Source organism: Opisthorchis viverrini (assembly GCF_000715545.1).
Source record: "Opisthorchis viverrini unplaced genomic scaffold opera_v5_424, whole genome shotgun sequence".
NCBI classification, from domain to species: domain Eukaryota; kingdom Metazoa; phylum Platyhelminthes; class Trematoda; order Opisthorchiida; family Opisthorchiidae; genus Opisthorchis; species Opisthorchis viverrini.
Genome location: NW_008752084.1, coordinates 348,546 through 362,333, shown reverse-complemented (window position 1 = coordinate 362,333; position 13,788 = coordinate 348,546). Strand labels below are relative to the sequence as shown.

Sequence of the window (13,788 nt, the reverse complement as noted above, 5' to 3'; positions counted from 1 at the left end):
ACTTCCAGTCTGCAAACTTACCATGCTACTTATAATCAATAAGTAGCTCAGAGGAACAGTAATTTCGGTGGAAGCTTCCTTCTGAGTAGTCGGCCCTCGAGGAGAGAGAGAATAACGGGACACCGACTTGTGTTTGAGCTAAGCGGTCTTGATGCGTGTGGTTGTCATTGCATTTTCGGATGATGTACCGATCTGTTCGCCTACTTCTCGTTTCTCTTTGTCACCACGAAGTCCTTCATACAGACTTTTTTACCCGAACTCTTGCCTTGGTAATACTGGTCGACTTTCCTTGCTCTCCCTGGTTAGATTGCGTGGCTACGCTCTGTTTTATCGACGCTAAGTATTTCTGTATTCTTATCCGTTTTCTAATGAAGTCACCTCATTTACACTCAAATGGGTACTGTAGTAAACTTCGTTCACCAAACGCAATCTGATCGATATCAACTTGCTGATCGTAGTCATTTCGAATACAAGTTTGGTGAAGGCAGAAAGAATCCTTATAGGTCATTCCATCTCAAGATGGCTCACTGGTTAAAGCATAAACCTAATAATCGGAGGGCCCATCGTTCGAACCCGACATCTGCATCTCAGCTGCTCTGGTCTAGGTTTGGCAACGCGGCATTACCTCAGTCCTCGGGTTTCCTTATGTTGGTATGGCAGCTGGGCAGAGGAAGGGTGCTGCATCTGAGCCAGTATTTTTCATTCTATTCTACCTCGTCCGGCGCGGGTGTGAGCAAACACCACACGACTGGTTTTGCGCAAGAACGGTTGAAGAACACAGGGAACCGAAAATTGTGTCACGATCTGGCGACTGAAACGTTTAAAGTAGGTAATGCTATGATTTCACTGAACAAAATAAGCCATGTGGAAAGCGTTGCTGAATAGTTTTCAGAAATGTCATGAATGCTGTTGGGTCAAGATACGAAGAACTCATTTATCAAGGTAACTGTGAAGGGGAAACTATGCTCGGGAAAATGGTGTGACAGATATTACCTACCAGAATTGAATACAAAATAAACGATTCGTACATTACCGAGTGCTTGTGGCCGTTAAGAAGAGACTGGAACTTACCGTGGTGTGGCGGCCCATTGAGCTATACTGGGGAGTGTCCACATGGCACTAACAGAATCTCTCGTACCAGCTTGGTCCATGGGTAGAGGTCTGACGAACTCAGTCTCCTGGCCTTCCAGGTTTGGGGTCGGAAAATTGTGGCGACGTGTTCTGTAAAAATGGTTTTTTACTTGCACTCCCAGCCCAACACCGCTGCCCTGCGGTTGGGCATTTGAGCAAAAGGCTTTGCTTGAGGACCCTAATTGTCCCCCTGTCTAGGTGTGGGCGTCCTGCCAGTATCCCAGCCCTCGTACAACCATGAAATTCATAGATATATGGCAGTGAAGCATCAGTATCAACAATGATGTCGCTATCGTGTGAGTAACATCATTGACCGCACTGACGAATGGACTAGAACAAGTTCGAATCGCTGATAAGACAGGTCCGTCTCAACTGAGAAGAGACATTGAGAATACAATATGGAATATAACCTTTCAAGTGTTTTCTGCACTCCTCATAGCGGTTTTTCGACTTTCTCCACAAAGTTTCTAGGCTTTCAGGTGAGATTTCCTCCTGTGAGTGAATACAATTCCAGCTGAAGAGGCAGGAAGCACTGTACAGCAATCTTGCAATACACCAAGAGGTTTTGAACCCGCGACCTCCTGGCCAGTCGTTTGAACACTTAACCATTCGGTTGCGAGCAGCTGATACCGGTGTCCGTGTCTAGCTCCAGGAACGGAGATCATATATACGGTTGGATAGCATGAGCAATATTCACAGAACCTCTAATGAAGGAGATGACTTAAAGTTAGTGGCTGTTCTTCTTCGCTTAAAGGTGAGTAGAGTAGGATTTTGGAGTGTCAGTTTTCCTAATGCGGCATTACCATAGTCCTCCTGGTTGAGCATTGGCACCATGAACTTGATTTGTCCGAGAAGGTGTACTACTTGCAAACTTTCTAGTAGTTACATTGCAATCATAAAATGTACAGCGGTCCCATGTCTTGTCATCGTCAAACTTCCATCCACGGTCTACTTCACCATTCAGTACATTCAAAAGAAGTCCCCCAACTATGCTCAGGTGAAGAATGAGACGGTTTGGACGATCGATCAGCTGAATGACTACATAAATCGATATTACCGAGTATCAAAATGTCTTCCCTTCGATTGGGTGAAGACCGTGTTGCAAGTAAGTGACCGACATTTGCATTCCCGTTCTCTTGCTATGTCGATTATCTTTGGGTTATGAATGTTGGAAATTTCCAAGGTGTTCATATACAATATCTCCATTTTTGAAACTGTTAACCCCTTAGGCCGTGCACATTTAGTTCTCTAACAACCATCAGCAATGTTGTGGAATGTAGGTAGCTCGGGTGCGCTGCTTGGTTGTTGGTCTGTTCGCCGAGGTTGACAGTTGGATTGCAAATGTTTCATCAACAATTTAGACGACATCATCAGTGTAGGGTTGGGTGGGTGAATTCCTTCCCTTCTGCCTGTGATTACATAGCATCCAAAGAGTATCTGGTAGTTCTAAAAGCAGTCTTCGCGTAGTTTGATTGGCCTCCTGTGAATCTGACGTGGTCTCAACCTCCTGTGTCTGACTGGTTCGTTGGGCGCATTCAGTTCGGCAGTTCTGTGGGTGGTTGTTCTCTTGTGATTCGGTCGTTTTCTTCTTGCTTTGTGGTATGAGTTTGTTCCCTTGATTGGTTGATTCAGTGGCCTTCTGTTTTGGTGATTGTCTTCTTTGATCCAATTATTCGGTCGGTTGTCGTTAGGTTTCAAGTAGAACATAAGGTTGACATAAACTAGGGGACTGCGCCTACCTGATGAACCCAAAGAAGGACGAACCCTGTCGTGGGCTATCGAGAAATTTTCAGCAACCTTATGAGTAGTGAATTACAAAACTACATATATAGCGATATCCCGATTTCTCTTTTTTGGCAGTTGAACTAAAGACCATGCTCATCCACATAGTAGCACTTTAGCGAGAACAAAGACCGAAATAACCCTGATTGTCTGAACGGCTTAAACAAGCTGGAAATCTAGATTCCTTCGGAACGCACCACCAGACGCTGGGGTAGTTTCATTGGGCAGAATTGATTGCTTACTTTCTCAAAGAATGTTGGAAAAATATTCTACCTCGGTTGCTACAGTCCACGCAAAACAACCCGTCAAAGCCATCACTAATTAGACTGAACCGGTGTTCTGAGTGTCCACCGAGGGTTTTCTAGCCTTACGTAGATGATACTTCCGTGGTGATAAAGCGAGATAAGAGGAACGAATTCTTTCAGTATCTGAATACTTTGGACCCTCACATTAAATTTAGCATGGAGCTAGATTTCGGTTGGAGTACAATACCTTTCCTTGACTGCATGACACACAAGAGTGGTGGGAAATTGAAAACCACTGCTTACCGGAAATCAGCAGATAGCGGTGTGGTTTTAAACTAGTCCTCAGTGCATCTGAAGGCAGTATATGCTACTACAGTTTCAGCGATGTTTAGGAGAGTGAGAGCACTGTTTACAGAGGAGGTCGACCGAAGAGCAGCAAAACTTGAGATGAAAAAGCGACTTCAAGATAACGGATACCCAGTGGGATTAAGTTAAGCGGCAAATAAGACGGCTATTGGTGCCAACACCAAGGCCCAACAAGGAGTGGATCGGAACAGCGGTCAGGGACATCTGAGGTCATTAGAAGGGTACTGAATACGGCTAACATTAGAGTAGCTTTCCAGAAGGGGAAGAGTTTACGCTCGGTGTTGGTGCATTTGAAGGATTGGCTTCCGGTTGATAGGACTAGGAACTGTGTGTACAAAATAAAATGTAACGACTGTACGAAGGTCTATATAGGTCAGGCAGCCAGGGAATTGCACACCAGAATCGGTGGGCAAAAGCGTTCAATTATTACGCCACCGAGAAACGTAGATGAATACCAGGCAATAGTCAAAGAGTCGGCAATTGAAGGGCATGCACTAGACACTGGGCATAGGATAGATTTAGAAAGTGTGGACATCCTGAGACGGGGTTTAAGATTCACACTACAGCGAGGCGGTGGAAATCGCCAAACATCCCAGCGTGAATAGAATAGAGAGGATAAAACTTGCGAACATGTGGAGGGCTGCATTAGATCAGTTGAGATAACACAAGGGGTTGTGCAGTTTATAGTTTGGGTCTACAGGTATAGAATCCAAGTAGAGTTAGATCCAATTAACCTCCTCCACCACTATCTCCAAACCAATTGTCCCAGCACCCTTTGACGAACACAGGTGCACGAGATCTGTGAACGATGCCAAGAGGAATTTTCCATTAAGGTGTCCTAGACTGAAAAAATCAAGGACGAAAAATCTGGGTTCATCATGAAGACAAATCCTTCCCCCTAACCAATCTATCGTGAATGTTAGTCATTCTCACTAACCAACAAACAGGAACATCAGACTGAACACCCAGTACTGATCAAGTTGGCTAGTCGTAAGAAATCTCACGGATTGGTTCGCTGACTGCCTTAAAACCCAATCAACCTACATACTTACTCACTTGGCCTGACGAAGCTTTTGTGTCAAAAGCGAAATGTGGCCCAGCAATAAATCCACCGATTGTTTACCAAACCTCCCTGAAACGGCGACTTCCCAATCAGTCCCAAACACTTTCCAGTTGATTGAAAAGACTCTCTAAGTCCCCCTAAAATAAACTATAAAATACTGTCTTTAATTAGTTGTCCCCAAAGTTCTGTTCTTGTTAGTGTTTGCATCTATGAGAACTGACGAAAGTGCGTTGAAACGTTGGAAGTTCGTGGTTTATGTTTTCTGGCCCTTCTAGTGAAATGAATCAGACGGGCCCGTGTTCCGAAGCACTTAAACGCCATCGGCCAATGACAACTCTGCTTAATGCCTGACGGTACAGGGAATGTCACACCAGAATCCGTGAGCATAAGAGGAAAATAAACAGGCCGCCGATAAACGCGGAAGAATATCGAGCGTTACTGCAAGACTCGGCAATTGCAGAACATGCACTGGACATGAGACACAAAATAGAATTAGAAAATGTTGAGGTTTTAGGCGAGGACTACGGTCCACATCACAGAGACTGATGGTCGAGGTGGCAGAATTCGCCAAGCATCCCAGTGTTAAAAGGACGGAACTGACAAATGTGTGGAGAACGGTTCTGATCAGTCAAGCTGACACGTGTTGGTGTGTGGTCATCAGAAGGAGGATTAGTCATCATGTGGATTCCGCTTGACCTCAACTCACCCACCCACCCCCAACTAAATTGTCGCAACAAGCACAATCCCACAAAGATCAACGAAATCTATCAAGGACAACCGCGATGAATCACTGAAGATTGAATTGAAACACATTGGAGTGGAATGTAGAGGAACCACACCCGGTTATAATTAATTTGAATCTCCCTAATCCATCAACGCAAGATTTTGACCACCACATGACCGACACGAGCCGTTAATTGACACTCAACACTGATCTAGTGTGATAATCTGGAGGTATTACTAATTGGCTCTCCGTTTACCTTAATACCTGGCCAGGCTGGTGATCTGTCCACTTGTGTTAAAAGCGAAACGTTGTCCAAATGAAAAAAAACTACCGATTGTTTACCAAGCCCTTCTGAAACGAAGGCTTCCGAATCGGTTTTCAAACTTTTTCCAATTGCACTGTTGGATTTTTTGCACGAAACGTTCACTTGATCCTGATGACTGTACCAAGTGTATCTACACCACAGATGGATGGCACCGATAGTTGACTGCGTTTTAACTGGCCGAACCAGCAGACAGTTAAAGGTCGAGTTCAGTGAAGACAAAGCACATTATCGGACCGTTTTAACAAATGTGAGCGTGACTCGGCTGTCGCGCTCTATGCTTTGTGTTGAAAATCACTGTGTCAAGTCAGGTAACGTGTACGTGATGTAAGCGAAATCTCAATGTGTGCGCACACAGGTGCTGTGTTGATCCAGCGGTTATTCCGGTGGTGTCTTCGTTCGTCAGTGGATCTGGAAGCGTCGAGTCCCCTTTCATTCGTTCCGAACAAATCCATCATGAACAGGCAACCAAAGGACGACAAGACGCAACTGACACAGCAGACCAGTCCCGAGACCAGGCGTCAAATATACACAGGACATCGTACTACGTGCAAGCGGTGTGATATTCACACCGATTGTATCACGTGACAACGTAGTGACCAGTCTTCGTCCAGCTTTTTTGGCACTGTTTGATGCCAGTCACTTGTTCCTTAATGAAGGTCACCCGCAGTGGTCGAAACATTTCACGTAGTAGATTTGATGTTCAGCCATCAGCATTTTACTGCGATTTAAAACGTTTTAGGGATAACTAAAATCTAACGTGCTGGTTCCCGTCATCGTTCAGCTGTGACACCCTTTAGGCTCATAAGGAGCACGAATAATGAAACACTTCCAGGTTGCCCAAGCCTGGGTAGGAGCAAAGGTTGGGCTCGAACCACGAACCTTCCGGTCAGTGAGTTCGTGCCATAAACACTGAGCTATCTTGAGCTCATTGATTCCCGTATTCCACTGTGAATAAGGGATGAAATTTTAGCGGGAAATTGCTTCGCCAGGCACACCATCCAAGGATACTTGTAACCATCACACCCTACTACGGTTGCTGCAGTCACTGCACAATGTCTTTCTAGCATTCCTTCACATCTTGGAATGAAGGACACTCTTTGGTTACAAAGGCCCTGGCGAATATATTACCCGACAAGGAAACTCAACATCAGCTTGGCTGTTGATAAACATATCCTGTTTGGCTGTCACACAAAAGAAGTCCAAAAATCCGCACATCATGCAGTCTCCTTATCGATTTGAAGGACGTGACTTGATTTGGTCTTTCACTCCTCTGAAGGGGGAATCAGTTTCGAGAGTGTACCACGCGTGTAACCCGAAGTAGCGCTGCCGAAGCCACAAAGTATAACAGAACATCAGATGCGGATATTTTATTCCTACGTTTGTCAGTATAACAATAGTACAATATAATTAANTCATCATATCTGTCTTTTCGTCAGAAACTACATCCCTTGTCGAGGTGGTACTGGAATAGTTTGTGTGAAGACTATAATAATACTGCATAATAAAATGTTTTGTTACTTAAACGAGGGTATCGTAACCTCGTAGGAAGAGGATAATCGCTCTGAATTTTCAAGTTAAGTTTATACAACTCATGAATGTTACCAAAAACCCTGTCCTTCACTGGCAGCCCAATCCAAAGCGTTCTAACCATTCCAGTCGGTTTGGGTGTAGTTCCCTCTCTGCAAGTAAAAAAATCACTTTTTTTCCAGTATCGCATTCGGCGCATCATCCACCGAACCTTCCTCGCTGTGAAGAACCGCCTGGCAACGCGATTGGGCATGTTCCAGCTGTATGGATTGGACTTTCTCCTGGATGACCAGTTCCAGGTAAGTACCAGCAGAGCTTTGTGAATAACGTTTATTGGATAGAGCACCACACGGATCAGTGGTGTAGGCGTCTTCTGAATGGCCAGACACTTTCATAATTGTTGTGCACCGTAGTTTTCCTGATGCCCTCTTAATACCGTGAACCCCAGTCTGCATAGCCGCTTGATTTCTGTTCATGTGTGCTGTGTGTGTATGTGTCAAGCGATTCAAGATCCAAGAAAAGGTTGCTCAACAGACTTCATTGGTTCTCATTCTCTTCTGGCAGCGCATCTTTGGTAGATTAGGAACCGCTGAGGCTGGTTCTGCTGGGCTGGCATTGTTCTAAGCCACTGAAATGAAGCGCCTCTAGTTTATTGATCGTCTGCTGTTAGTTGCCTTTGTGAGGCTGTCAAACAAGCCGCAGTGTGCTTCTCCGATGTGATTGGCCCAAAAAGAGGACTGTTAGAAATTAACATTCCCAGAAAGACAGAAAGCTCAAATATGACACATCCTCCTTCCCGAGTCATGGAACACCACTGTACTGCCAATTAAAGTGTACCGTGACACTCGGTGGACTGCAGCTGGCAGCCCAGCCCAGCCTAGCTGACTGGCCGCCCACGAGTACAGTACGGACCATCAGTTGTTGAACACGTCATGCCGTCCATGATGAAGCTCTCAGAGGTTTTCATGTATGAGGGGTTAGTTGAATGGTGCGTCGGCATTCCTGTCGTGACCTACGTCAGCCAAGCTGGCGACCAGTGGGCTTGTGACACACTGTATGTCCCGTGGTAAGCCCTGCCTACCTGGTTGCGCGCCCGCGGTTGATCTCATGCTTTGATTGGGGGCCGGTAACTCATGGGCCAGGGGTAAGCAACATTACCGAAGATACAACGCAAGGGAACGAAGAAGGACGGACGGCCGGGCAAGGGTAGATAGACAGATAGACCAATAGAAAGATGAACAGATGAACAGGTAGACCGATCACGTAGGATGATTAGATCTCGAAGAAATGGATGAGACTTGGATAACACGTTTGAAAGCAAAACGAGCCTGATATAAAGAGGAGTGGAAACGTCACACAGGTTGCTGGTTTTGTGTGTGATGAAGTCAAGCGCAAATCATGGACGATACTAAAAATATGTTAAGTGGTGCTGCATACAACGGTGTTCTTCATCATATTCTGTAACCTTTCACCAGTGTTTTATGTGGCAGTGCCGGATCTCTCATAGGTCATCACAGCTCAATAAACTGTGCGATTTATAAAAAAAAGCCCTCAAACTAAAGTGGAGACTTCCCATCAGCCCATTCCCCTAAACGTCATGCACTTCATTTGACGATGACGGGGTGAATTGAAGGCCAACAAATTGATGGCTGGGGGAAATGAATATCCATCAGTTAGATTTGGGATATTCCCAGCGATCTCCTTGAGAAATGGTGCTGCCCGCCATTCCATAAAGTCAGGTGACTCAAAAAACCGAACCGATTTGACCCTTGACCACTGAATTTAACCTTAACTGGGATCTATCCGGTCTAACTTATTTGGATTTAATGTAAAGTGTAAGAAATGTGTAGCTTTTATTTCTGTTGCGTTTCTCCCTAAAATGAACTCTGGTCAGATTTTTGGAGCCTGAACGGGACTGTGTCTATCATGAGTTCAGATGAATATGATATAGGTTCACATCAATACCTCTTTGTTTACCCAGCCCTGGCTTCTGGAAGTCAATTCAAACCCTGCAATGGCCACAAACTGTGATGCGCTGAAATCAGTCCTACCAGATCTAATTGAGAAATCCATACGTGAGTTCCCAACGGGCTCTATGATTTGAGAGTATCTGCATGGGTCAAATCTGTCTCCCTTTTATTGAGAATGAATACCACTAAATCTTGATGATGAAATCCCACCCTTTCAGAAATATCTGCGTACGAAAAATGATCTATTGTTGACGTAAAACGGACGCTGATTGGGCTAATTCGGTAAAAAGTCGTATAGTCAATGAGATACAGTTAGAATAAAACACTTATATTAGCGTTTGAAATCAGTATACGCTTGTAGTAATGGACCATCCAAGAGACTACATCAAGTAAGCAGCAATTCAGCTGGTACACAGAACGTCATAAGCGAGGAATCCTGTTGGATTCGTTTGAGTCTCCCCCTTAAGAACCAGATTAGCGTACAAATTAGTGTATTTGGCGAATTTCAATCTGGTTGTCAGAATGCGTCCTATCTCTGCCTCGCCTGTTATCCGTCTGTTCACCAGCAGTTCCAGTGACGTCGAAATCGGTAGAGTCGAAAAAGACTCTTGCATTCTCTAAAAGGCTTGGTATGGGCGTACAAGTAACGGTCAAGCCTAAGCGACAATCGGTCACATGACCAGATTCACTGATAACCTGAGGTGCAATCGGGGCGGCCACCTGTGTGACATAGCAAGTCCTTCTCGATCTTGCAACGAAATTCCAGCCTGAGACTTTTATCGTTTGGACAGGTGGTCATGTATGCACAGGGACTATGGTTCAAAACTTTCGTCGACTCTATGAATACACTTATCCCCAACAGCTGCTCGAACTTTACTGGTGCGGATATTTCAAGAAGCTTGTTCACGATGGTTTCGGACCATTCTCAAGTTGTCCACGTTGTACTTGTGTTTGAGAGACGTTCATGGTTTCTGTTGTATTCGACTAATAGAATACCGGTCAGAAAACCTGTGATCTTCAAACCAGCAGCTTGATCGATAGTTATTAACAATTTTGTGTTTTTTAGTCTTCACACTTATGCTACCTTGCGTATAAGAGTTGAGTCGCCGTTTAAAATCCATAGTTTTTATCGGAAATCCAAGGTGTATCCACTGGGTTTCGCCAGCTGTTCATCACACATAATGTGAACTAAGGAGGTAGATAGAGAGGTTTTGAAAGGGTGATCGTTTTTTAACTGGGCTGCGTTTCACCTTCGACACAAAAGCTACATCGGACCAAGTAAGCAGATCAACTAGCTTGCCAGATTTTAAGGCAGACAGATAACCAGTCAGTATAACTTTCATAAAGGAAACTACTCACAAGGTTGCTGCAATTTCTTCGACAGCCCACGACCGGTTTGGTTTTCCCGGGAGACTACATGGAATCTCTCGTTTTATGATGTCCTTCAAATGAGTACCCCGTGAAAACCAAATTGATTTATAAATGAGTGTATTTCTCGAAAACAGTGCAATTTGGGTTCAAGTAGATCATACGGTTGACGGAAACTCGGAGACTGCGCCCACCTGATGAGCCCCAAGAAGGGCGAAGCCTGTTGTGGGTTTTCAGCAACCTTGTGAGTCCTCTACTCTAAGAAAATATACTGCGATATCTCGGATATCGTGTCAACTGAAACATGAGGTGGCCTGAGTGCAGCACATTAAATTGTATTATATTATAAACGAGATATTTTGTTAAGTCTCTCGTGAAAACCAAACTGATTTGCAAATGAGTGTATTCCTAACTCAGTATAATTTATTCTGATTAGTACACGAAAACACTGTAAAGTTAAAAGGTCTAAATCTTGACGGGTTGGAGGATTTTTATCGGGATTTTTCCTTCAATCTTCCAATTCAGTGTGCTTCAGTTGATGATGTATTATTCAGCTTGGACGCCAAAGATAACTTTCGTTGGTCTATGTGGGCTTGTAATTGCACTGACAATTTAGTTGGAAGTTAAATCTAAGCTAATTGCCTCAAAACTTCAACATTTTCCAAATCTAATTTATGTCCCATATCCCGTACATGTTCCGTCATCGTTCATTTTTCAGTAATGCTCGATACTTATCTGCTTTTCTCGGTGGCCCGTTTTTCTCCCGTGCTCTACGATTCTGGCGTGAAGTTCTCTGGCAGTCTGTCCTATATACATCTTAGTTCAGTCATGGTATCCTATTTTGTAGAGGGTCCCTGGTTTCGTTCACCGGTAGGCGATCCTTCACCTGCATCAGTGCAGAGCTCAGTATGTTCCCCTTCTGGAAAACTATTCTTACGTAAGCCGTTTTTAGAATTCCTCGAATGATCTCCGATGTCTCTGGTTTATATGGAATAATAGCAGTCCCAATCCATTCCCTATTGAGTTTCGTCACCGGTACCAAAACCTTTCGCAACTGACGCCTAATCAAACTATTGGGATATCCACTACAATTCGGGGCGCTGTCCGACCAACTTCTGTGCGCAGTGCCTACATATCGATAAGACAATACTAGAGAATACCGACTGTGGATGAGCAGACGAGTAGTTCGAAATTTACCAATTATCATCTGGCTTCTTGTGCGCTTTAGTTTTAATTTCATGCAATCTAAAGAGGCCAGTGAGCCCAGAGTCGATCCTATCCTTTCGGTGCCTGCCATGCCACCCGGAGGAACCAGGTTGCCCAAGCCTAGATAGGTTAATTCGAGAGGCAGAGGTCGGATTGGAACCATGGAACTTCCGGCCAGTAAATCCGTGCTCTACCTACTTGAACTATCTCGCCCCCAAATCCTATCCCCATGTGGAGGTGATCAGTATTGGCGAGTGCATTGTTGAACTCTTTTGCTTCGCTTAGTAGCTACACACATACCCAACCTATGACGCAGGCTTCTACTATAAAAATACCCACCCTTTGTTTTCTTGACTATAGCCTTGCTGAACGTCTGTAACTGACAGTTCGTTTTGTTTCAGATATCATCCTTGAATGCTTTGAAAAGGCACAGCAAGGAGAGCCACTCCTTCCAATGAACGGACTGCCTAACCATAACAGCTCATCCCACAGCGTTAGACTTGAAATTACGGAAGATGTCGATACGGGAGAAAAAACCGATCGCTCCAAACTTTTGGATCGTTTGGGGTTACCAGAAGGATTTGTTCTTATTTACAAGGAATCAGATGCAGCCTTCAGAGCCAGATGGCCCATGGCTCAGTCTACACCTTTAAGGGGTTGGGTAGCCCCTAGATTCAAGCCTCCCGTGCCCCCAGGATACCGCTCCTGCTCCGGAACCCCACGATCAGCTCGACCAGAGATCGGTGGTCAGGATACAGGTAAAGGAAAGGTGTCCAAAAACTCAGATTATGTTTCAGTCAATCAGCTGTCTCTCAAACGGTTGAGGACCAACAGCAAAGTTGTTGAATCATTCCAGCTTGGAGAACAGATCATACGCAATTCCTTGTTGCGGCGTGAATCATCTTTGATTACTCGTCAAAAGAAGGCCTTTCCTCTAAACTTAGAACACGTTGGACGACAGGTTAGCTTACCAGCCCCACTTGTCCAAATTGATAGACCTGTGAAAGCTACCCAGGCTTTCATACCCAAATTCCGAGTACCCACAAATGGTTTGCACGATAGTCTACTACGCAAAAGTATTTCACTAAATGATGTGGTTCGAGATTCGCGTGATGCGTTAAGCCAAACCGTATCGAATCGAAACCCTTCTTTAGCAAAGTTTATTCCTGAAGAAGTGAGACAGGGTCTTGGGAACCGGTTAAGGCCCTTGTTGGCAGTACCAATGTTTAACGACATGAAACAAGATCCAAAAAAAGACAAATCAACAAAACCAACTGAAACTTGTGAACTTGGCACAGCTGATCTTCCAGCACAGGGGCTTGTGAATACTCTGCCTGTCAATGCTAGTTCAACCTCATACACCACAGCTACGTCGCCAGAAAAAGAACTCAGTGCTCACTCCTGAGCTTGTATGTGCCTTGGAGACTTGGATCCTGTAGCACCACTTTGCCATTGCCACGACGCACCTGCCTCACTCCTGAGTATTGATTTTATTTTCACGCATATTCCTTTACTGCTGTCTGGATGACTTTTGGGCGAGAATAACACCATTTTGCACCGTTCTCTTCCCCTTTTTCCTTGCATCACATTAGACTGCACGGAATGGATGACTATCTGTTAGATGAACTGAACGATAGATAAGCTATTTTGCCGTTCAGCTCATTGAGTAAACTGACTAACCACTTTCCCAGTCATAACGGTAATCAACCAAACAGAGAATAGAAGGGAAACTGTGGGAACCTTTCTTCCACTCAGGATTTCATACCGCTAGTGAAGCTAGTCTAGGCTAAGAAAACCCTTAGCACAGATTTCATCTGCTTACGGACCTTTCAGGAGATTCGAACTTGCGATCGATACGTCGCTCAGACACAAGTGACCGATCATAGATGTCACACGACATCTTGAAGGTCATCCGCACGTGATAGGGAAGTCGACCTAAGATCAAATAGTGGTCTCGTTGTGGTAACCAAAGTATCGTTCTATTCGTACGATTGATCCCGCACAGGTGATCATATAGTAAACATTGCGACACAGTGAATTCATTGTCCAGATAGCAAACTGAAGGACACACGACGAGATAG

At 44.7% G+C, this 13,788-nt stretch overlaps 2 protein-coding genes across 2 annotated transcripts in view; one reads left to right on the top strand and one right to left on the bottom strand.

Annotated features, from left to right (window-relative positions):
* Nucleotides 1-7,558, bottom strand: part of T265_10939 (hypothetical protein) — a gene marked incomplete at both ends in the record, with an annotated part of 31,390 nt that extends 23,832 nt beyond the window's left edge. The window contains 2 exons of the mRNA XM_009177457.1: nt 4,259-4,367; nt 7,335-7,558. Of these exons, the coding sequence (XP_009175721.1) occupies nt 4,259-4,367; nt 7,335-7,558 (333 nt within the window). The remainder of the gene's footprint in view (nt 1-4,258; nt 4,368-7,334) is intronic.
* T265_10940 (hypothetical protein) overlaps nt 1-13,112 on the top strand; it is a gene marked incomplete at both ends in the record, with an annotated part of 35,397 nt that extends 22,285 nt beyond the window's left edge. Inside the window, 4 exons of the mRNA XM_009177456.1 lie at nt 2,011-2,236; nt 7,346-7,462; nt 9,115-9,238; nt 12,109-13,112. Of these exons, the coding sequence (XP_009175720.1) occupies nt 2,011-2,236; nt 7,346-7,462; nt 9,115-9,238; nt 12,109-13,112 (1,471 nt within the window). The remainder of the gene's footprint in view (nt 1-2,010; nt 2,237-7,345; nt 7,463-9,114; nt 9,239-12,108) is intronic.
* Between the last annotated feature and the right edge of the window lie 676 nt (nt 13,113-13,788).